Consider the following 23,283-nt stretch of genomic DNA (forward strand, 5'->3'; position numbering starts at 1 on the left):
TTTTAATTGCAGCCTTTTACTGCTTTAGTTAGGGGTGAGGTAATAAGGCAATGACTTATTACAAGACTCCACCTAGTTGAGATAAAATGTTTAGGTAACTTGCACCACATACTTACGATATGAAACTGAAACTTGGGAAGAAATCACTTAAGGAGGTTACATTTTCTTATAGAGTTATCTTCATAAATGCATCCAAGGAACTGAGCTTAACCCCCAGGTATGCACACAGGATCAGTTCAAGAAAGAGTTGATGGTTCCTGTCCCTTCCTTATTATTAGGGAAGGGGCAGCAACTGAATTGGTAACCTCATCTCTCTTCTACCTGTATTTGAAATCTCATCTTGCTTTGTGGAGGAGTCAGGATGGGGAAAGCTATCAGATACTGTTGGTTTTGCCTTCCTCACTTTATTTTCTCTGCTCCACAGGCCCTGACCTAGTGAAAGAGTTGCCCAGCTTCTTGGTGAGCCCTACCTTTTGTGGAGAATAAAGATCTCTAGTCTGACGCTCGTCCCTATTGACTTACTACTGGCAACCTCAGGGATAGGCTTTGGAAATCGACTTGTCTTCACTCTATCCTCGTATTTTATTCTCATGGATACACGGAGTGATTATCTTCTTTCTGCTTTTCTGTTCTTACTTCATATAAGGACTCAGTAACAGACCCTTGTCTGAAATGCCATGTCTTTATTTTAAAACATCTTTTAAACAAACATATCTTCCTTCTTTACTATAGCAGACAATGCTTGCTGAAGATAATTATGTACCGTTTTGGAATCTTTAAGGATTTCACATATTGCTTCCAAAAAAACCTCTGTGTGTGATAATCCTCACAGAAGAAATATCTACCTTGTGAATGGCTTTTGGTGTTTTGAGAACAAATTATTGACTCCTGAATTAGTGACAAAAATAAAAAGAAATGTCGCCTCTTGGAATTTTCATTTTTAATGCCACATCTTGCTGGGCAGCAGAGGGCCTACACAACATCTTTCTATGTCAGTGTGAAAAAGAAAGGCTGCCACTGCTAGATTTGAGCTTCCTAAATGGGACTTGCCACCAGAAGTTCTTCTCTAGCTTCATCCCTAAGTAAAAGTTGCTAAGATACCGCTTGTGGGATGCACAAATAGCACTGAATTTCAAAACAAATGGCTGATACTTATTTCTTCCTCACATTTTGTTATAAAATGGTTAAATTTTATTTGAACATATGATACATGGCTTGTTCTATTTACTTGCACCCATATAAAACTTTATGATGTATATTATTAATTTTTCTCCAGCTGACAGTAGTATTAGAATATGTTACTTGAGGGGAAAAAAGGAAGTGATTCTTTGACTGAGTTGCTAGCATGGTGAGTTACTTTAGCTGGCAACAGTGTCACTGGATCTTCAAGCCTGTCCTGCTATTTTTAAGCAGTAGGCTTAATGGAGTGTGAATGTACATTATGAACTTTATTCTTTCATACTCTTGATAGGACTATGCATAGCCTCATTTTTATGCATAGCCAAAGTGCATAGCCTCATTTTTAGATAAAAAGACAATGTTTACAATCTGATAAGTAAAACGTTTTTAACTGCAAAAAATACCTGGGGTGGTACAGAATTTCTTTTGCATGTTTAGAAACAACAGGATGTGCTGCTCCTGCTCTGCAAAGTTTTTGCTTCTCACTCCTAGACTATTTGTATGCAAGTTTGTCCCCTCTTTGCAGCTGGAATGGCTGGACTTTCCCGTTCATTGGCTAGTTGCACAGTGTCGTCAATGGGGTGGTAATATTGGGACAGGGGTACTACATTTTAACCAGAGGCTACTTATCTCCTTTCTCTTTGCTCATCTGAACTCTTGAGTACTACTTTCCTCAAACTGGCAGCACGTAGGATAGAGTGAGTATGTTCTCTGTTTGGGTTTAAACCTCTGCACTCAGTTCTGAGGTACTTGTAAGAAAACTGTAATGTGTATAGTTCAACTTCTTATTGATAAAATTGGCCTTAAAAGTTACAATTTAATGATGACTCCCTGGACAGCACTGGAAATGTGCTTGTTTGTATAGTTAAGTTGGAGATAGCTGCCTGCTACATGATAAATGTTTATTCTTTTATATTTCACTCTTCTGTCCTAGGTTACTACTGCCTTTATCTAATTCATCCATTAAGCCAATCCCTTATTCTTTTATCTTTTCTTTTTGCTTGAATTGTAATATAAGAGGTTTAGCATAAATTGGTGTCCCAACTATGTATATCATAACTGATGATTTTTAATCCAACATGTTTTTTTTATTGTAAGTAATCATGGAGTTTTGTAATTCAAACATCTCTGCAATTTTGCAACATGTATATTTTGTCAGACACTGTTGATTAGAAAGTTATTGGTGCCCCCCCCAGCCTGAAACTACTATTAAATTTTACCTCCAGTTGTTTAGTTCATAGTGAACAACTTGGTATTAATTTTCTGTATTTTATCCTTCTATTCATGTTTATTTTGTCTTTATTCTGACTGGATGTTTTGCCTAAAAGTATCACTCTGAACAAATCATTCCTTCATTAATGGATTAAAATACAGTAGCAAATGGCATAGGAATACCTTCTAAAACGTGTGGGCTCTTCCTGTCTAAAGTTTATTACAGAGGGCTTGGATTTAAAAATCAGGCTCACCAGATGCATCACATAGTGCCTGCAGAGCAGAAGCTGTCTCCTGTGTAGTCCAGGTCCTCAGAAAGGACGGGTTTCACCAGGGTCAGAGCTATCAACAAGTCCAGCTATAGCAGCTGGCAGGAGGGAGAGGCACACACCCCTGCCTTATCAGTTGACTGAAAAACTGCTTTCTATCATGTCTTTTTGCTTCTCCCTTAGAAATCCTTTTTTTTTTTTTTTTTTTTCCTCTTTTGTTTAAGATGTGCTTTGTGCTAGTCATCCTCTCTTGTCCTCACGCAAAGGAGAGGACCACAGAGGAGATCTGAGTTTTCACTACTCTTAGAAATGGAGCTATGACCTGAGTGTATTCAAAGTACATTGTGTGTGTGTGTCGGGGATTTTTCCTCTGAGCTTGCCTTGGGAGGCACTGTACACATTGGCAAGCACAGGTCAGTGACCAGTTGCTTGATGGAAGAGGCACAGGGAGCGACCAAGGGTTGTGTGTTACGTGTGCAGGGATTACATCAGGGAGGTGGGTTGTTCCTTTTGGCTAGAACTCTTAACTGAGCTGTGTTCCTCCTCCCGATGAATGGGATGTGATTAACACAGCAGAGGGACACATCAGACCTATTTGCTAGCCATGCAAAGCCCTTTGAATAAATTGTGCCATTTTCAGCACAAAACTGTTTTTGTTTATTCTCATTACTTACAATGATTAAGCCATTTTTTAGAGGTTTAGATTATTATTTTGCATATGTTAAGATTTATAGTTCTCAGGTTATTTTTTGCAAGTAGTGCATGCTGCACATGGGCTTAAGACCACCTGCCAGTTTGTAGCTGCTCACTGCTCTGCTGAATTGCTTCTTCAGGGACTGTTTGACTTCTGTGAATAAAACTCTCACTTTAACCAGTGCAGTGACATCATTTGTATATGTAATTTATATATGGTTGAACTAATATGACTCTAACAGATTATTCTTTGAATAGCTTAGGAGACTAGCCTTTGCTTCTCGGTGAATTCCAAATAAAGACATAGGTACATATTTTATAAATTATGTACTTATTTCTTTATTATGCTATTTTCTGAATTCCAGTGGGTTTTTTCAGTGAAAGTGAACTCTTCTGTTCCCTTGCTAGCTGTGTGATATCATTGTCAGGATAGCAGTTCTGAGGTGACATACTTCAGTAAATATGTAGAGAATATGCATAGAAGTAACATATCTTAAAAAGCAAAGGCTAACTTTCAAAGCTGCTCAAAGAAAAAATTGTAATATTGACATCAGTCCAATATGTGTAAGTTATGTGTACACACACAAATAATGACATAGGGAGAGTGAAACTGAGAGATTTCATTTTTGTGACCATTTTGTTTCCAAACTGCTGAAAAAGTTTTGGACAGTTTAAAATTGTAATGAAATTGCAGCTTTCGTTCCTACATCTATTTCCACAGGCCAAAATAGTGTTAATGTGTTTTTCTAAAACTCCATGGAATGGGAGAAAGGAGTGGATGTCCAGCAGTACCTTCTCAGAGCCAGCTCCTTTATTAATGACACCTGGTCATCCTTGTTGTTTGCCTTGCTGTTGTTCTCTCCTAAGGAAAGCCAGAGCTGGAAGATGATTTCCCTGTCTCATCACTCAGCCTTTCCTCTTCATAAAGTATTTAGAGCTCTTTTAGATACTGCCTCTTAAAACTCTTGAGTGGTCCTATTCAGCTCTTAACACTGTAAAACTGTGTTCCTACAGTTAGTTCATCAAATGGGCTTTGCTCTTTGCAGACTTGAATTCTTCAGGAATTTCTATAGGCTACACATCACAGCCTGGACATCATAAGGGTTTTTCATATATCACAGACTTATATATAACTTGAAGTATTTGCCAATCTGACTAAAGGAAAACCAGGATGGGTTGTCCTCCAGGTTACTTCTGTGTTCTGGAGCAGTTCAATCTTTGACATTTAGTTTATATCACATCTGATTAAGTCAGTTATCCATTTTCATGTACATCTCTTGTTTGTTTGGGGTTTTTTTTAACCAATAAAACACTTCTAGAAATACTGTTGCCTGAAACAAAGTGACATTCACCTCTGTTGTGAGCTGTGTTGCACCCAACACTTAAAACCATGGTCTGTGAAGCTCTTGCTTTCCTAACTTCACGCCGCTAATTCTGGCTGTTTTGCTTCTGGTTTTATGCAGACTAATGGCTGATCAAGTGCTTGTGATTGGCAGTGGAGGGAGAGAGCATGCGCTGGCCTGGAAGTTGGCCCAGTCTCCACATGTAAAGCATGTGTTTGTTGCTCCAGGAAATGCAGGAACAGCTGATAATGGAAAAATTTCCAACTCAGGTAAAACCAAAAAAATACCATTTTTCAATTTGATAACCAGTAAGTTCTATTCATCAATCTGAAAGCACAGCTGTAATACGATTATTATTATTACTATTTTTTAACGTTTTGGACATGTGAAATTGATCATATAAATGCAGTTAAGAAAAAAAAGTCTGAGCAAAGCCTTGTGCAACTACCACTCATTTTATATGATCTCAGTTGTGATACCTAATTCTTTAGGTTTGGGGATGGAGGATGCAGCCAAAACTCCCATCTGTCTGATGCCCATTCCTCAGGGAATACAGCTCAGGATAGCTGCTGTGGCTCCCACCTCCCAGCAGCTTAGCAGGGAAAGGGTGGTGGTTTCTCTTGATACCCACTGCAGTTCTACAGCTGGTTGGTGAACAGCTGAAAAGTGCCTCAAGCAAGTGCCAGCACCTAAAGTACTAAATTCACTACTATATTCTCAGAAGTGCATTGAAGCCCTGTGATCTCTACAACCTTTGATGAGAATACTTACTCACTTGAAATGTTCAACCATAGAAGAACATTTGTTCCGTTGTCTTATTGACCTTAAGAAGTTAAGGTTATTTTCAAATGTTTCTCTCTTTGTATTGACTGCCTATTTTGAGGTTGTAGCTTAATATGTTAAGCTCTGATTGCTGTAATTCAAACTATTCATAGTCATTAGTTTTGAGAAATCAAGCTTAAGGTATTTCAAATTGAGCATCCAAAATTATGTGCTGCATTAAAAAAAAAATACTTGTTTAAGGTGCTTACCTGGAGGCACACAATGAATCAGTATAAAACCAGGGGTATTTACTCAGAGATTCCCATCTTGTGCCCTGTATATAACAGATTCTGAGTTAGGTACTTTAGACAACCAACTTAAGTTTCCACTTTAAAACATGATAACATACAGAATTAAAGTTAACATAGTATGCATGTGAATGTGAATTATATACAGCAGTTTTCTGCACTCGTATTTCCATGTGAGTAAAATCTTTTTGTTACCATCTCATGTGGAAACATGAATCCTGTCAGATTCTTGTACAGCAGGTAATTATCATATTTAATTCCATTGGAATGCTTAATTACAGGCTGTTTAAATAACTTTGTCCTTAATTTCTTTGACTAGTCACTGTATCGTAAGTAGTTTTTTGTTCTATTTGGCCTCTGAGGGCTCAACGAAGAACCTGACACGAAAGTCCTATTTCCTTCTTATCCCCGAAAGTCAAACAAAAATCTTTACCCTTGTGCAAAATGGAGTCAATGCCAGTCTGTATGGCCTGTAGAATGTTAATTTCAGTACTTTTTCACAAGTGGTATCTTTTAAAAACAGATGTGCTTTTCTCTCACCTGTTATTCCATAAAAAATATTGCACCCTCAACAGTGGAAAGTATTTGAGCACGTGCATAATAATGCTCTTTTTTTCTAGACTATGGGCTCACATGTACTTTGGGAGAGAAATCCTCAGCCAACCAGGAGGAGGAAACAATCTAGAATTTGTGAAGAGTTTGGTTTTTAAGGAAACAATTTGTCTTATCCACTCAGGCATTTTAGTCCTACGACTAGGATCTAGATTCTAACCCAGGGTAAAAAATGGAAAACAGCTTTACAGAATCATGTGAGGCCTATTATATTGTGTGAGCCTGGGCAACAATGTCTGTGAAACTGCTACCATTGTTTCTTGTTTTTTTCGGTATAATCAAGATTTGGCTCTGAAAGTTCATCCTCCTTTCATGGTTCATGAGATTGCCTTTAATTAACATTGCAACTCTGATTCTCAGATGATTTCTGAAACATAAAGGTGATCTTAAAATTGCAAATAACCTTAAATCCTTCAAACTTTGCCTGTATCTAAGTGGAAAAAAAAAAATTTCATGGCTAATTTGAGTCAGTAATTGTTTCTGACAATAAAGACAGATTTAGGTTGAGTGACTAAATATAATTTTATATTAAATTTATATTTAATTAGCAGGGCAGTTGTGGTGCCCAGAGCTTACAGAATGGTTTGCTGAATCCGCAGGTAGACATATGCGTGTCTGTGAATGGACTTTAGCATCCTGACACCTCCTTCCATCACATTTTAGCTGTCAGTGTAACTTATGCTCTTAACTTTAAGGTCCAGCTTGGAAAACCTTGGTCCAAGGTCCTTCTGTCTGGTTTGAAAGGAATGTTTAGCTGTCATTTTGAGAAATGAAACACGGCTTCAAAAATGTCCCCCTTTCAGTCTACATCGTGAGGAAAATCATGTTTGGGGGAAAAGTTAAAATTCTATATTGACAATGTGATTTATTCTTTTCTGTTTGTTAGTAGGACATTTCCACATCAGAAAAATCTTGTGCCATATTCACTGTTGATACCAGTAGTAGATCAGACCTGTGACAAGAGAATTGGGGATGAAAAGCTCAGTCACCTGATGGGCTCTTTCGTTTCCCTGCTCCCCTTCACGTGGATTAATCTTGCAGGGAACAGAGGTTGTCCCTCTTCAGTTGCCCACCAGAGCTCCTATTCTCTTTGACCAGGATCTGCTGTTCTCCAGCTGCTTTCACAACAGCCCCATGGGACTGAAAGACAATATTGACCTTTATGTTAATCAGTACTTTAAAGCCAAGTGTGTTATGCTTTTGTTTTTGCTCTCTTGTGAGCCAGAAGTCAGTTGGCATAAATTACACACAGAAGTCAAAGGCCTTTGCTTCTCCTTACTTACAAATGTTGGTGGAGCAAAATAATTGAACTATTAAATAGGTTTCAAGGAGGTAATTTTTATTAGTGTTCAGGCTGTTTTTTAACCCCACTCCACCCAAATAGGGTAAATAACCAAAATGTAGGTTTCAGATAGTTGCTTTTATGCCATCTCTTAGGCAGAAATAGCTGCTTCTCTTGTGGAAGCAGGCAGTTTATTCATACAGGATGGCAAGAGCACAGTGGGCACTGACACAGAATCATGTCTGTTTGTCCAGCAGAAACTGCAGTATCACTCACTGCCTCTCCTTTCTCTCTCATCACTTCCCCGGAAACTTGCTCCTGGTATGCTTGCCAGTAGAGTCATTAACAGAAGTTCACAGACAACTTAAAACAAAGTAGTCCAGCTGCAAGGAGGGGTTGTGCTATGCTGTGCTGTGCCCCCTTTGCCAGCTTTGTGCCCTAATGTGTTAGTCTCCTCCCCACAGGGTCAGCCAATCCATGCCAGGCCACGCTCCCTGCTTTTTTGGCTCTCTCCAGGTTCGTGTTCCCATCCCCTGTAGACCTTGGCTTTATTTATTCTTGATAAAAGCAGTGGCATTGCATTGCCTTTGCGTAAATTTTTTATCATGAGACTTGACATGATTGTCTTTCATGCAAGCTTTTTCTTTTGTTACACAATTTTTGACATTCCAAGTATGGTCATATTAAATGTTTATTTATGGAAATATAATGGTCATAAAAACCTAAGACCAAATATCCTCACCCATAATTACAGCACCTGCCTTATTAAATTCAGACTAATGTAAGAAAAAATGTTCAGATTCCCCTTTGTTTCAGTGGGGTCAGTTTAGTGCGGCAATTTTTAGCTGGCACTACAGAAAGAAGGAAAGAAGAAAGCAGTTGCAATCCCACCACCACTCAGTTGTTCCTGTGTTGTTCCTGTCCCCTACACCATGATGACACAAATGTGTAAAGCTTCATGGTGACCCTATTCAGGGAGGAGAATGGCTGAAAAACATGCATATTTTTTTTGCTTGTGAGTTATTTTTCACTTGGATCCTTTACAATGCTTCTTGTGCTGGCAAACAGGATGCTCCTAGAGATGATACCAGTTTATTGTATGGCAGTGTAGGGAAACCCAAAACTTCTTTTCTCACCTTCAAAAGCAAGGTGGGTTGACAATGCATGTCAAACCACAGCCTGTGCCCATGTCTTTGGACTAAGCCTTGTGTTTATATATTAGTGTTTTCCTCACTCTTCCAGATTCACAGTAACATGCCATTCAATAATGTGAGACTGGTGAAAATGCTGCTTCAGTGTTATGTGATAAATAAGTGCTAAGCAACAGTAATGAATGCAGTCTTACCACTCTTTTGTATCTTTGACAGCTGTTTCAGTCAGCAATCATGCTGCACTTGCCCAGTTCTGCAGAGATCAGGAGATCAGACTGGTCGTGGTTGGTCCAGAGGTTCCTCTTGCTGCTGGTAAGATAAAGCAAGCTAAAATTCATAGCCTTCATAATTTAGGAAGAAAAGTAAATTTTAGTCACCATCTTCTGTACATCACTCACACTATCTGAGTGTCTTCAGTAGGAATGAAAACAGATTCTCCATAGCAGAATCCTGAAATTCAGGGTTGTACTGTGATGAAAATGAATTTCTGAAGGGTACTGTGCGAGCTATATAACAGTTAAAATATCATTAAATATTCAGTTTCTTTTGAAGTGCTTGGGATTAGTAAAAGAGGCATCAAAGTGTTTCCTATAGGAACCTAACTAGACTTTTGATTTTCCTATGGATTTTTCATTTTTTGAAATCATAATAATTTGAGACTTGGCTAAAAAAATTAATAAACATGCTGTCAATTTTTGTGTTTTAACCTTTCACATGATCAACAGTTGTCATCTTCACAAAAGGCTAATATCTACTTTGTAGCTAAAAACTATAATAAAACAAGGGGGAATTGTAATCGTTTACCAAATGTAGCAGATCTTCTTAGCCCCAGATACAGCAGGGTTACCTGCTCATGGTTACAGTGAAGAATGCATCTAAGGCCCATCTGATAAAATAGGTCCTGGCTAGATATATATGGCTTATCATTCCTGACATACTTGTTCCAATGAATCAGTGCATCTGTAGACTTGGACTACATGTTTCCTATAAATCGTCTGGTGATTTACAATTTTTTTTGTGTGTTGTCATTTTTAGGAATTGTTGATGACTTGACAGCAGCTGGAGTAAGGTGTTTTGGTCCAACATCAAAGGCAGCTCAGCTGGAGTCCAGTAAGAGCTTTACCAAAGCCTTTTTGGATCGTCATGAGATCCCAACTGCAAGATGGAAATCTTTTACTGATCCTAAAGCAGCATGTAGCTTTATTAACAGGTAAAGTTTTTGTCGTTTTAGAAATATTTTTTTTTTACAGCAAAGTACAATGTGCTAGGTATCCAAAACAATCAGATGATTACTAATTTATTAATACTTTTGGCTGTCATAGAACATCTGTAGAAGTTTTAAAGGATAATCTGATATGACACTATCACACTGCAATAAGTCTGACAATTAGATGGTTCTTATTTACTGCTCTAAAATGAAAATAATATTCAGGGTTCAGTTTACAGGAGAATATAGGACAAGCTTTTATTTCGCCTACTGTGGAAACCCAGCTTGCAGACTGATAGTCATATATTCTGCCTTCTTTGTACCTTTTCTCCAAGATTATAAATTCTGCATTGGAGACTTACGCAGCAAATTATGATCTACTCATCAAAATACAATCCAGGTGACCCAAAAATGATACAACAGTAAATTATTAAAAGGAAAGCAACCTTTCAGAACAGTAATGAAATTCAGTGGTGGGGAAAGAACAGGAAGCAGAAATCCTTCATGGGCATAGCATAATGAGAGAAGCCTTGTTTTCATTTGTGTGTTATTCAATAAGGTAAAACGATTGCTATGAAAACTGATAAGTATTTTGATCTTTCAACTATTGAAATGTTCAAAATGCCTACAAAATGTATTTGCAATATAGAGTGTTTACTGTTGAATCTCTCTTCTCTGTCTTTGAAGTGCAAACTTCCCTGCTTTAGTTGTAAAGGCTAGTGGCCTGGCAGCTGGCAAAGGAGTAGTTGTGGCTTCAAACAAGGAAGAAGCCTGCAAAGCTGTTACTGAAATCATGCAGGTGAGTAGAAATGTCATGCACTAACTGGAGGAGTTCTCACACAAAATAAGTTGTTAACATCTCAGAGTTTCAAAGATATTCTTTATTTCTGTGTAATAAGAACTTGACTGAAAGACATCAAATCTTTTATCCATTATTTGGACAGCTAGGAAGCTCTGTCATATTTATTGCTTGGGGCAGGGTACTCTTTCTAGGCATTGTTCCTATAGACTGAAATAAAATAATTCTTAATGAAAACCCACACTTATTTCCATATGTATTGCTAATTGGGGGTGGGAGGGTGTACCATTTTTGAGACTGCTGCGATCAAACAGGTACTACAATGCTGTAATATTAACACTGTGATTGAGCTGGATCTTGCAAGCAACATCAGCTTTAAGACTCCAGTCACACGCACTTAAACGTGCAGTAGAATTCCAGTGGAATTTTTTTTCAAGTTAAGTATACATTTAGGTAGGATATTCAACAAATATATTAGGACCATCAAAATCTGAAGAGCAGCAAAATGAAGCAATTTAATCTGAACAGTTAGGAACATAGAGCTGGAAAATACAGCACATACAGGTCAGGTCCTTAGCTGGTGTCAGCAGCACAGCATCTTACAATTCAGTGAAGCTATGCTGATTCACAGGAGATGTTGTCAGACACTCTTCTGTTTCATGAGTTAGAATATAGAGTCTGCACTCATATTTTGTTGTGTCTGTATGGTTATTGGATAAATACATGTCTTAGCATGTGGCCCAATGTCTTGAACAAAAAAAATGTATGTTAGAGGGTCTGATAGATGCACAAAATATTTTTGTCAGTTGGAGTTGGTTGTTCTTAATTGCCTGAATATGCAGTCAGTGTTAGAACATTGCACTGGAATATGAAAATATTGCCCCCTTCCAGTGTATTCTATAGAATTGGACTTTCTTATAAATTAAAGTTCAGATTATAGACTTGACAGACATTGGGATTAGTCCAGTATCATGAATGCAAACTTCAGAAGGTAAAGCATGAAGAATTGCTCAGTAAGTTATAAATATCTGCAATTTAAAATGCTCAAACATAAAATCTGCATTTATTTAAGAATAAACAGAAAAAAGGGGCAAAGATTTTACCATTGCTGACATACCCAAGGTGGAGAATGGATTAATAGTCTCAAAACTGTGTTGCATTTTTCTTGCTGTACTAAAAATATTTGTTCTTGTTGCATTTTAAATAGTTTAAAATAACTGAAACAGAACTAAAAAAATGTTGGTTTTACTGTAGGATAAGACTTTTGGCACAGCTGGGGAAACTGTTGTTGTTGAAGAACTTCTTGAAGGAGAAGAAATTTCTGTAAGTGTGCATCTCACTGTAACACTTTGATTATACCTGTTCTAAACTATTTAGGTAACACTGTGTGAGTACCTACAGCAGGGATATATAGGATTTTATTACTTAAAAACAGTTACCTATTTATAAATAAAGTTGTATTAGACAGCTGTGTTAAGAACCAGACTTACTGCAGTCTGTTAAAATAATTCAAATTAAAAAAAACCCCAAAACAACAAAACGTAATCAGCTGTTGCCACATGGGAAAAAAAAATAAAATCTTAAAAATGGCAGCAGAGACAGTATAAGATGTCCCTTCCCTTCCACATTGCTATCTCTTCACTGCCATTTGTCTTCGATTCAGTTATATTAGTTACCTGTTCGTGAAGCTACAACCTAAAGACCTTCTTTCAAAGAAATCAGCAACACCACCTTTCATGTTTTCTGTGTTGTGGTTTAGAGCACAGTGCCATGTGAATCAGTGCAGTAACAGGGAAGTGCAGAGCAAGGCAGGGAATGGCTGGCAGAAAGGGAGGATGGAGATTTTCTTTAATCAGCTTTGCTCATGAAGAGAATATGCTGAACTACATCATGAGGGAGCAGTAAACTCCTCTGGAGCAAGGGAACAATCAACTCAAGACAGGCTCAGGCAGGATCCTCTTTTACCAGTTTCCTTGCCAGAGATATTACAGTGTGGAAGTGCACCCAGGGACAAAGGACCTGGAACCAAAGGCTGCTGAATGTTTTGACAGTGTTGATTTACTCTGCAGATGTATAGAGAACATTTCCTTCATTTTAAAGTGATTGAGCTCCTTAATTTATAAAAGTGTATCTGATTTAATTAGCAGAGTGTGAAGGAGAAAAGGTGAATTAGAGCCTAGGTCTTGAGGTGGCAGGGCAACTTGACACCTGCATCACACAAAGTAGAACAGCCAAGTGCCAGCTCAGGTTCCTGGGTCCTGGAGCTGGAATTGACTTATGCTGGATGTTGTGAACATTCATCTTGGAGGTGGTGGTATTTATAAAGTAAGCCGTCATCTTCAACTGTTGCCAATCTTTGCATAGTCTGGTTTCCTGCTTGAAGAAATTAGATGTGCAGATATTGGTCATCCTTTTTCCTTCCTGGTTGTCTTGACCTTTTTAGGAACTAAGGGGTTATCCAGATCTTCATTCTCTGGTGGAAAACATGTAATGCTCTTAATTAGTTCTTAGGATACTAGCAGACTTACTGTAATATAACACAATAATATAAACACACATTTTAAAGGGTTTTTTCCTGTAGTGACTGACAACATGAAGAAAACATACTGCTTGCCTTACCTGTCAAAATAACTCACCTTCCAAAAAATGGCTGTAGTATTTAATATATTAATATTTTGTCATTTTCAGGTTTTGTAGGGGAATCCTTGCTTGTTTTACAATTAGCACTATAAAATGTTTTTGAGTGCTGCTAGCAGTAGTCCAGACAGTGAAGATCATCATCCAGTTACAGAAGATGCCATCAGGCTTATTGCTATGAAGATATTGAGCATAAAAGCATCTGCTATATAAGTAATTTATAAATAAATCAAAATTAAATAGTATTATCAGCAAGGAAAAGAAATCTTGAAAGGAATGTAATGCCTTCCTTCTGGGACAGGAAGAAGGAAGTGGGAGGGAAGAAGTAGTTTCAATTGTGGAATATTTTAATTATGTTTTTTTTTAACCTTTTGAGTATTTCTTTTCAGTACAACTACTGATGTATGTTATAATTTTTTATATGTTATATTAAAGGTAATTTCTGTAGGATGGTCACACCAAAATGAGGCACTGTTTCCCAAGGGAAAAGGGAAATATTTAGAATACTGTAGTTTATCAGGAAGACAGAATTTAGACTCTTAAATATCCATTTGCAACACTGAAGTTCAAATATATTTGCACTTTTGCACTTTAATTTTAATCATACACTGGAGTTTTAATTATTCTCCTTGTTTCCTAGTGCTTATGTTTCACTGATGGCATCACAATTGCTCCCATGCCTCCAGCCCAGGACCACAAGCGATTAATGGATGGAGATGAAGGCCCTAACACTGGAGGAATGGGAGCTTATTCCCCAGCACCTCAGGTAAAACTGTACTGATAAGGAGTTGTTTCACTACAGCTGTAGGACAGCTCTACTGTTGGAAGCATATGTGAATTTTTAGTTCCACTTTAGTGAACAGGAGAGAGTGAGCTCTTGTGGATGGAAAGAGTTGCCTAAACCAGACATAGTCAAATAAAGTCTGTAACTTAATAAATTTATTTCTCTGGAGAGAAGGATATTTTTACTCCATTACTTGTAATTATAAAGGTGGAAGTGTTGTTATTTCTGCAACCTTGTATTTTTATTTGTTTTTTAAGTGTTGCGAAATACTGATCATTAGAACCAAGTACTTAAAACCATATTTTTAGCTTGTGCCGAATTAAACTAATGACACATTTTTGCTTGGCAAGGAACTTCCATATGCAAAAGGACTTACTTTTCTTTTTCTTCACCTATGTCATTACCAGTGATTTTTCTTTTTTAATTTTAAAAAATATGGGGTTTGTTCCTTTATAAATATATTAATTTTGTTTATTGAATAAAATGTGATCATTGATCACTATGCTTCCCAGCTGTGATTTGTCTTTGTAAATTCCTGTGTATCTGTGCAAATGGTTTGCTCCAGTGAAGCCAGTGGGATTGCTTGCACATGTAGATCTAAGCATGGAAAAGTGTCTGAAGAAATGTGCACGTTTGTATTAATGCTGCGGCATGTTGTCTGAGGAGAAAGAAAAAAAAAAACCTAGCTTTCCATTGTATTAAATGTTTTGGAGTGAGCAACAGGCCATCCAGGTGTTCTGCTTGGCTCTTAAAAACACTAGCTATCACAGGAAAAATGCACTCCCTTTTTACAAACACTGTTTTCTCATCCTGCTTTAATAGATTTCTAAAGATTTACTGCAGAAAATAAGAGATACTATTCTTCAGAAAACTGTTGATGGCATGAGGAAAGAAGGCGTCCCCTATTTTGGTATGTACAAAAGTTTGGGTTCTTAATCATAAGGAGAAAGGCTTTTTTTTTTACTTTGTCCTCTTTATAGGCCTAACTTACACTTTAAGTTAAGGATGATAACTGATTAATTTGGAAGCTGGATTTGGTATCAGTGGCTTGATTTAGAGTCCACTGAAATCAATGAATATAATTTCATTAACAGTGATTAATCATCAAGTAAGGAAGAACAGAAAGGAGAACATTTGAAAATAAGCTGCAAAATTTTAACCACAACTATTTCTGCCTGATTTATTTTTAACACTTCTCAAGTGTTAACATCCTACCTTTAAATGAGCATAGGGGGCATCCACTTTAACACTATTATGAATAGATTCAAAACAGATGACTTATGCAGTTGCTTAGATAGCTTCTCATATAATTTTTTATTCTAGGTGTGCTTTATGCTGGATTAATGCTTACCAAAGATGGACCTAAAGTTCTTGAGTTTAACTGTAGATTTGGTGACCCAGAATGTCAGGTGAGTTATTTTGTAGGGAGATACAGTTTGGCATTATGGGAGGAGAAAAGTCTGTTACCATCTACCATTATTCCTAACTAACTTTGGATGAATAATTAGTGAATTGCACTGGAATTTAAAATATTTGTTTTGTTTATTCAAGAGGTAAGGTCTGTTATGAAATTGTTCCATTCCAGAGGAGATTTCAGCAGGTTATACTCAAATATGGGTTTTACAAGGGGAAGCTTGAGTGAAACTCAGAACTTTCCTATCCTTTCTGGAATGGAGTTGGATTTTTTTTTTCTGTATTAAAGTGAATGCTTCTTTTCCCCACTCAATGTTGACAAGTGGAACAAAACCGTTCATGTCTATTCTTCATAACAAATAGGGTTCTTGAGCCTCTGTTTTTTCCCTCCATATATAGCAGTTCTTTTACCCATAGAAATTATCTTCAAGGAAGAGTATTTTTAAAGGTACATAGATTATGCACAGTATATATGTATGTGTGAAAATACAGTATATGAACATATTTAATGTTATTTTTTACAGTTGCATTAGTATTTTTAAAAGCTCAATGAAGAAAATTTAACAATGCACATTGTTTTCTTTAATTTGCTAATCTGTATTTTTGTAGGTAATTCTTCCACTGCTGAAAAGTGATTTGTATGAAGTTATGCAAGCGGTTATCAATAAAAAGTTGTCTAGTTCCATGCCAGTTTGGTCTGAAGACAGTGCAGCTGTGACAGTGGTCATGGCTAGTGAAGGGTATCCAGGAATATATCCCAAGGGTCTGGAAATAACAGGTAAATATAGCAGGAGAACCTGCAGAAGTCTGATTCCTCTCCTGCCCTCCTTCCATTCTCTCATTTGCCAGATGAAGGTGAATCAGTGTAAATCAGATTCATAGAAACTATAGATCTTGTGGTTATGGGTCAGCAAGAGACAACTGAATTTTCACACATCAGAGTTTATTGGTAATGCACCCACTGTATTTTCGCTTCTCCACACTATATTGTTAAGTTCTGTAGCATTTCTTTAATATGTGTTACGGTAAAGTAGTTCCGGGCTGATCACTGATTCTTACATGTTGATGCTAGTAAGTTTTATGGTCTCTATGTCAGTGAAGTATAAAATCCAGCTGGAAATAATGTTGTATGCAGATATTTCAGCTAAATATCTCTTCCTGTGTCTCTGAGCATACAAGTAGTAGACTTGTCTCTCCTCAAAATGTAGTTTTCACAATTTTTTTCCTATTTCCCAGCATGATCACACTGATTGTGATTTTTAGACACAGTCAAGTGCTTAATATCTGTTCATTTGTAATTTGATAGAGAATGTTCTAATCAGTTGATTTTTCTGCATTTATTTTCTTAAACAACAATCACAGGACTTCCTAAGGCTAAGCAACTAGGATTGGAGGTGTTCCATGCAGGCACAGCCCTGAAGGATGGCAAAGTGGTCACTAGTGGAGGAAGAGTCCTTACAGTAACTGCTATTAAAGAGGATCTAATGACAGCACTGCAAGAGGCCAACAAGGGAGTAGCAGCCATACACTTCAAGGGTGCCATTTATAGAAAGGACATTGGTTATCGGGCTATAGCTTTCCTGAGACAATCCAGGTAGATATTTGAAATACTTCAAATGGAAATAACTGGTGTAAAAGGGGCTTAAAGACATCACTAGTTTACATTAACAAACTGATGTTGATGTTATATATAACTAGACAAGTTTTAACTACCATTCTTGAAAGCAATCTAAGCAAGACCAGACAAGTCTTTTTGATGGCTCTCTCATCCATGTTCTTTTTCTCCCAAGACTGAGTTAAACTACAGTGACAAGCACATAGGAATAACTTGTACTGTTAATGTCTGTTATACCTGTTTCAGGGAGGGTGAAGTTCTGGTTCTTGGGCTTTAAACCACAGCTTTTGCTCTAGATTTCTATTGCCCATAGGTCTGATATTAATATCATGAAATATACATATGAATAAGCTTTGAGCTATTATTTTGGTTTATGTTAGAGTTTTTAGAAATTATTACAATGATCTTGAAACACCTACCTTGTCAGGATACGCATTTTAATGGATAGCTGAGTTACAACATGGGTAGGATTTATTGCTCCTCTTTATTATTATTCCTTTTATTTTCACAGTATTTGTTTTAACAGTCTTGAGATTATATGGGTGCAGGTGTTTTTTTTTAAAGCAGTGTGTCTTACTGTCTCTCTAATGTTATTGAGAGCTTCTTGCGGGTTTTTAGACTCATTTTTGCCTAATAATGAAGCATATCTGTCTTCCTATGCTCTAATTAGTCCAAAACATAACTTTTGATAAGAGGTGATTTTATAGTCTGTGAAGCATATTAGTAAGAGTTCCATTTTTGCTGACAGTGCACACTGATTAGTATATTGTAAAATTATGATCAATAAACTTATTACATGAACAAGAGCATTCGTATTTAGTCTTCTTTCTCTCTCAAGTACTGTGCATCTTTTGAGAAATTTGTGAAAATGTGTAATTGGTGTTTGTATTGTAGTAGAAAATAATCAGATCAGTGTATGAGGCAACAGGAGAAGGTACTTTAATGAACAGTTCTCTAAAACACTGAGTTCACAGGCCATAGCCAGCAAGTTTCTTGACTGGAGTGCCTGTATGCTGGGAGGATCTCTATCTTATGAAGGGGACTCCTGGGGACTGTTGGCAGTCAGTGCCTGTTTCACTGTCGTTGAGTCTGCACCAACTTTTGCTCAGACATCCTAAAACTGGAAGAACAGATATTCAGGCACATTTCATTGTGGACTCTGTGTTGCACACAGTTAGGGGAAGTAATGGTTGGCTCCGTAAAGTTGGAGACTCACCTCCTCTTGGCAGCTTTGCAGGGTTAAGTCCTATGCATTTCACTTTGTGAAAATATCCAGAATATTTATTTAATAAAAATATTTAAGAAAATTTAAATAGTTAAAAATATGTTTAAAGAATCAAAGTAGATACTGTGCATTTAAAAATAAGGTGAAAATATGTTGAATATTTATCATGTTCAGACTGAGAGGGCTGACTTCAGTCTCTTGTTATTGCAGGCTAGTATTTCCTTGAGTCTTGTTCACAGGCTGAACAGCTGCTTCTTATAATTATTTTCCTCTTGCAAATTTTTGAGCAGTGATACAACGTGAGTGCAGATACCTTTGTATTTTCCTGGTAGCACTTCTTGGCCAGTTGTTTTGTTGTATTTGACCTTGTTAATCAACAGCGTTTCACCCTTGGAATTTAAACTTACTACTGAATTACATCAGTAAGAGAGCTAAAATAAGTACGAACCTAAAATAGGGATGCACCAGGTAACCTGGATCATACCACGGACAGTGGAGAAATAACAATTGCCTAAATGGAGTGAGATACATTTGGTATAACTAGTAATTAAAACTCACTGAACTCACTACCTAAGAAACAAAAAGGTCTTTCTGTAAATATGAGATGATACATAATGTCCCCAGTCAGTCATATGCACAGACAAATTATATATACCAGTTTGTACTAAGTGTGTTTTCTCTGTTGTGTGGCTGTATATAAAAAAACACCCAGAGCTTATGAACATTTCTTTCTAGAATGTTAAAATGGAACTTAGGAACTTAGGTCTATTAAAATTAACTTTTAAATATATCCTTCAATGCAAAGTCCATTTAAGTAAAAAATGTGTGGCCGGTTTTGTGGTAGTATCATTCCAGCTGATAAGGAGAGGCAAACTTTAAGCTACAATTTTAAAAGTGTTGTAGTATCATAGAGGACTATTGATTATGTGATATTTCTATTTTGAAAATCTAATGAGCTTGATCCTGCATGGTGCTGAGGTGTTCTGATTTAGTGGTGTATTTTTGTATATATTTTGTTTTGAGCATAGGAACTATGCTACTGATGGCCTCTGTATCTGGACCATGGATTCACTCCTTGCAAAATCAGATCCATTATTCTACCTATTTTACCTTGCTGTTGGGTTTTTTTTGTTTTGTTGGCTTTTATCTTGGTATTTGACTGGATAGCATATGATACTGGTGCTCTTTTTAAGATATCTGGAACTATTTGAATACTGTTTATGGCAGACTGGTGCAAATTCATGTAGTCATGTTTCTTTGGTATAACACTCCCTATCCTCATGTATATGTATTGAGATCAGGTTGCAAACAGCAAAAAGATGAACTTCTGAGCCATTGAACCTGCCTGAAATGAGTACTGCAATACTTAGAAATCATTTTATGTGAGCAAAGTTACTGTAAAAATGGGGAAAATAATGGTACTTGACAGCAGAATAGGATTATGAATGGTTAATCCCCTTAGTGATGCAAAGAAGTAAATATTATTTTAAAATACATGTTTGTGCATTTAGTAATCCATTGCCATAATGAGTTGTTTTAACATTCTTTCAGAGGCCTGACTTACAAAAACAGTGGGGTAGACATTGCAGCAGGCAATACTTTGGTTCAGAAAATTAAACCTCTAGCTGCAGCCACATCAAGGTCAGGTAAGACTTGTACCTTCTATTCCTGTTTCAGTCAGTTTATGGCAATGAGGCTTATCATTTGATTTTTATCTTGATACAGAAGCTCATATATATGTGTTCTGCATGTTTCTAGATTACACAAGAAATATCTGCAGTAAGCAAATCCCTATGATTTCTTCAAAACTTCATTAAATTTACAGATTTTCTTCCCAAAATTACTCTCAATGTATATCCTGAATGTCATGAACATTAGAGAATACAGTTCAGCACTCTAAAAGGATAAATGCAAGCAAAAATCCTACCATTTAGTGCTATTTTTTATTACACGGACTATTATTTCTTGGCACAGTGAACTATACAGTTTTTGTAGATGACTGCTTAGAAAGGTGTACAAGATGTAGAATTCCTCAGAGATGCTACCTATTATTTGAGATAGCTATGGAAGACACATCTTTTGCTTGGTTAAAACAGAATCAATTCATCCTTTTTTGTTGTGATCTCAGGCACTTCTTGCTCTAGCAAGCCCTTGTAACTTTTTTGATAGATTTAAAATATTTTTCATTTATGTAATAACCTTTTTACTTCAAATTAGCTGAGAATCTTCGTATGTACATAGAGAGAAAAATATAGATACAAACACACACACTAGTACAACTAGTCATTTCTTACTATTCATAGTATTTTCTGCTCAGGTTTGTTTCACTCTTAGGATTTAACCACTTGTAGTTTTAAGGTTATCGTACTTACCCATCGCAACCCGTCTTATGAACAAGGAGTCTTATTATGCTGTAAGTAGCAGTATTAACAAAGAGATAAGAAATTTCACTTGGAAAAATGCCTAGTTACCATCTTTTCACAGGAAGCAGTGGGCTTCAATTTGTTACTACAATTCCTTTTCTGTTTCTCAAAGAAATACTAAATATATCAGTCACAGTAATTATTGAATATTCAGTCACAAGGTTTTGGATTTTTAGCCTTAGGTAATAATGAAGAAAAAAGAAAAAGCAAATACAGGAAGATTAGGAGCTCCCGTTCCTCTGTGAAGAGGCTCTAAATGTCACAGAAAAGTTTCCTGATGACAAAGCAAAGTCATGTTGACACACATTGGAGAGAATTTGTGTTGGAGATCCTGGAGAAACCCATGAAAGCAAAAATTTACTATTTTCTCCCATTTTATGGCTGACAGGCTGCAATGCAGAACTTGGAGGATTTGCTGGCCTCTTTGATTTGAAAGCAGCTGGTTATGAAGATCCTATCTTGGTATCTGGAACTGATGGTGTTGGCACAAAACTCAAGGTAATGTGAAAATCCATTTAAAGGAAGGAAAATAGCACAGAAGGGAAAATGTTTCAACAGAAAATATCAGTTGTCTTTTGAAAATACCTATTTGTCTTTCTGAAAAGGGATTGAAAAACAAAATTGCCCTCCTTCAGGCAAAAGAATTAAATATACATTTAACTTCTTGCATGTAAATAGCCATACTTGAAATGATGCTTAAAATAACTTGTTTTTAATATTAAGTACGTAATCAGGGACTCCATTACATTAAGGTAAAATTTCCACCCTGAAAAAGATTACTCATGGGGAAAAATATTTAATTATGTGGTTACTACTGTGTTTATGCAAACTGCAATAAACCCTTTCCAATTTAGTCCCCTTCCATCAAGTGCCTTTTGTACTTGCCAATTAAGAAAGTAATGATTCTTAAAGTAAAATGTTGCGAGAGGCTCACAGAGATGATAATAAATGAAGCTGCTCCTCAAAAAGCATCTAGAGGAACAGTGTGATTTCGATCCCTTTCCGCTGCAGACTCTCTGCTTGTGTTTCACTTTCTCAAAGCTGACCAACGGGTTCTCTTGCTGTGTTTTGCAGATTGCGCAAGTGTGTAAGAAACACGACACCATAGGTCAGGACCTGGTTGCCATGTGTGTCAATGACATCTTGGCTCAAGGAGCGGAGCCCCTCTTCTTCCTTGACTATTTTGCCTGTGGCAAACTTGACGTTGAAGTGGCTCAGGGTGTCATTGCAGGAATAGCTGAAGCTTGCAAAAAAGCAGGATGTGCTCTTCTGGGTATGAACTCTCTTCTTTGAAGCATATGAAAGATCTGATGCAATATCTTTATAATTGGTTTTAATGTGTTTGTTTTCCAACTCTATTGAAGAATATTAGAGGAGTGAAAAAAACCCGAAAGTGTCACATGTCTTTGCTTTCAGAGAACATAATCTCTATCCACTGGAAGGAGACAGTACTCTACAAATACTGCCATTAGCTCAGGAAGTTATATATAAATTTTCTTATTTGTATCTTTTCATTTAACTTTGTAACTATAACAGCTACCTAGAAAACTAACAATTAATGTATTCTTTGTATTTTTCAAGTAAATTTTCAAACATGCCAAATAGGTTTGTTTATTTTTATTCTTTATGCTAAAGGAAATCCTCAAGTTTTCCTCTAGAAACAAGATTTATACGTGTTACTGTGCATGCACATGTCCCTCTGTGTGTGTATATTATTCTTTGAACCTCTTGGCTGATTTTAACCAAATTTGACAGGAAAGGTAGAGATCTCACAACTGTTGTGTTCCCACAAACTTCATAAAACTAGAAAGCCTGAGAATATCTTTATGAATGCAACAGAAGCTTTGCCTGGAGCTCACTATTTAAGACACAGAAGCTAACCACAAGACAGAAACAGAAAAGAATCCAGGTTTCATTAGTTACAAAACTAATAGCAAAATTATTTTCTACTGAAGACTTGCTGAGGATTTATTTCATCAAGATGAGCATATTCCAAGATGTTAAGACTCAGACATCTCCCTTTTCAGCCCTATAATACAAGTACATAATACATTTTACAAATTATGCATGTGTTCTGGTATATAGTAACCTAGTTATCCATGAAAATGACACAATATTTCACTTCTTGAATCTTAAAAAATACAGCTTTGACACTGTTGAACTCAATAAAAGTATATCTAGGTCAGTGAAAAATACATTCTTCCGTATAACTCTTTAGTTTATAAAAGGAGTACAACACAGGGTTAAATTTTAAAGCAACAAAACCCAGAAAGTTCAGTTTCCTCATATAGTCTTGTTTTTCCTTCTTTTTTTAATAAAAACAGGTATGGAGAATTAACCATGATTTTTTTAAAAAGACCTTTATTTTG

At 36.6% G+C, this 23,283-nt stretch overlaps 1 protein-coding gene across 2 annotated transcripts in view; it reads left to right on the plus strand.

Moving 5' to 3' along the window:
* Positions 1–224: 224 nt before the first annotated feature.
* GART (phosphoribosylglycinamide formyltransferase, phosphoribosylglycinamide synthetase, phosphoribosylaminoimidazole synthetase) overlaps positions 225–23,283 on the plus strand; it is a 35,550-nt gene continuing 12,491 nt past the window's right edge. Inside the window, exons 1-14 of one of the 2 annotated variants that reach the window (XM_026848266.1) lie at positions 225–1,082; positions 4,817–4,965; positions 9,028–9,123; positions 9,847–10,021; positions 10,706–10,817; positions 12,072–12,140; positions 14,095–14,220; positions 15,061–15,148; positions 15,562–15,647; positions 16,261–16,429; positions 17,014–17,245; positions 20,043–20,137; positions 21,303–21,412; positions 21,989–22,187. In XM_026848266.1, coding sequence (XP_026704067.1) covers positions 916–1,082; positions 4,817–4,965; positions 9,028–9,123; positions 9,847–10,021; positions 10,706–10,817; positions 12,072–12,140; positions 14,095–14,220; positions 15,061–15,148; positions 15,562–15,647; positions 16,261–16,429; positions 17,014–17,245; positions 20,043–20,137; positions 21,303–21,412; positions 21,989–22,187 — 1,873 coding nt within the window. In that variant the 5' untranslated portion in view covers positions 225–915. Of the gene's footprint in view, positions 1,878–4,816; positions 4,966–9,027; positions 9,124–9,846; positions 10,022–10,705; positions 10,818–12,071; positions 12,141–14,094; positions 14,221–15,060; positions 15,149–15,561; positions 15,648–16,260; positions 16,430–17,013; positions 17,246–20,042; positions 20,138–21,302; positions 21,413–21,988; positions 22,188–23,283 lie in introns of both variants that reach the window. The other variant, XM_026848274.1, reaches the window with a different exon arrangement.

Source organism: Athene cunicularia (assembly GCF_003259725.1).
Source record: "Athene cunicularia isolate RWA chromosome 1 unlocalized genomic scaffold, athCun1 chr1_part1, whole genome shotgun sequence".
Taxonomy (NCBI): Eukaryota; Metazoa; Chordata; class Aves; order Strigiformes; family Strigidae; genus Athene; species Athene cunicularia.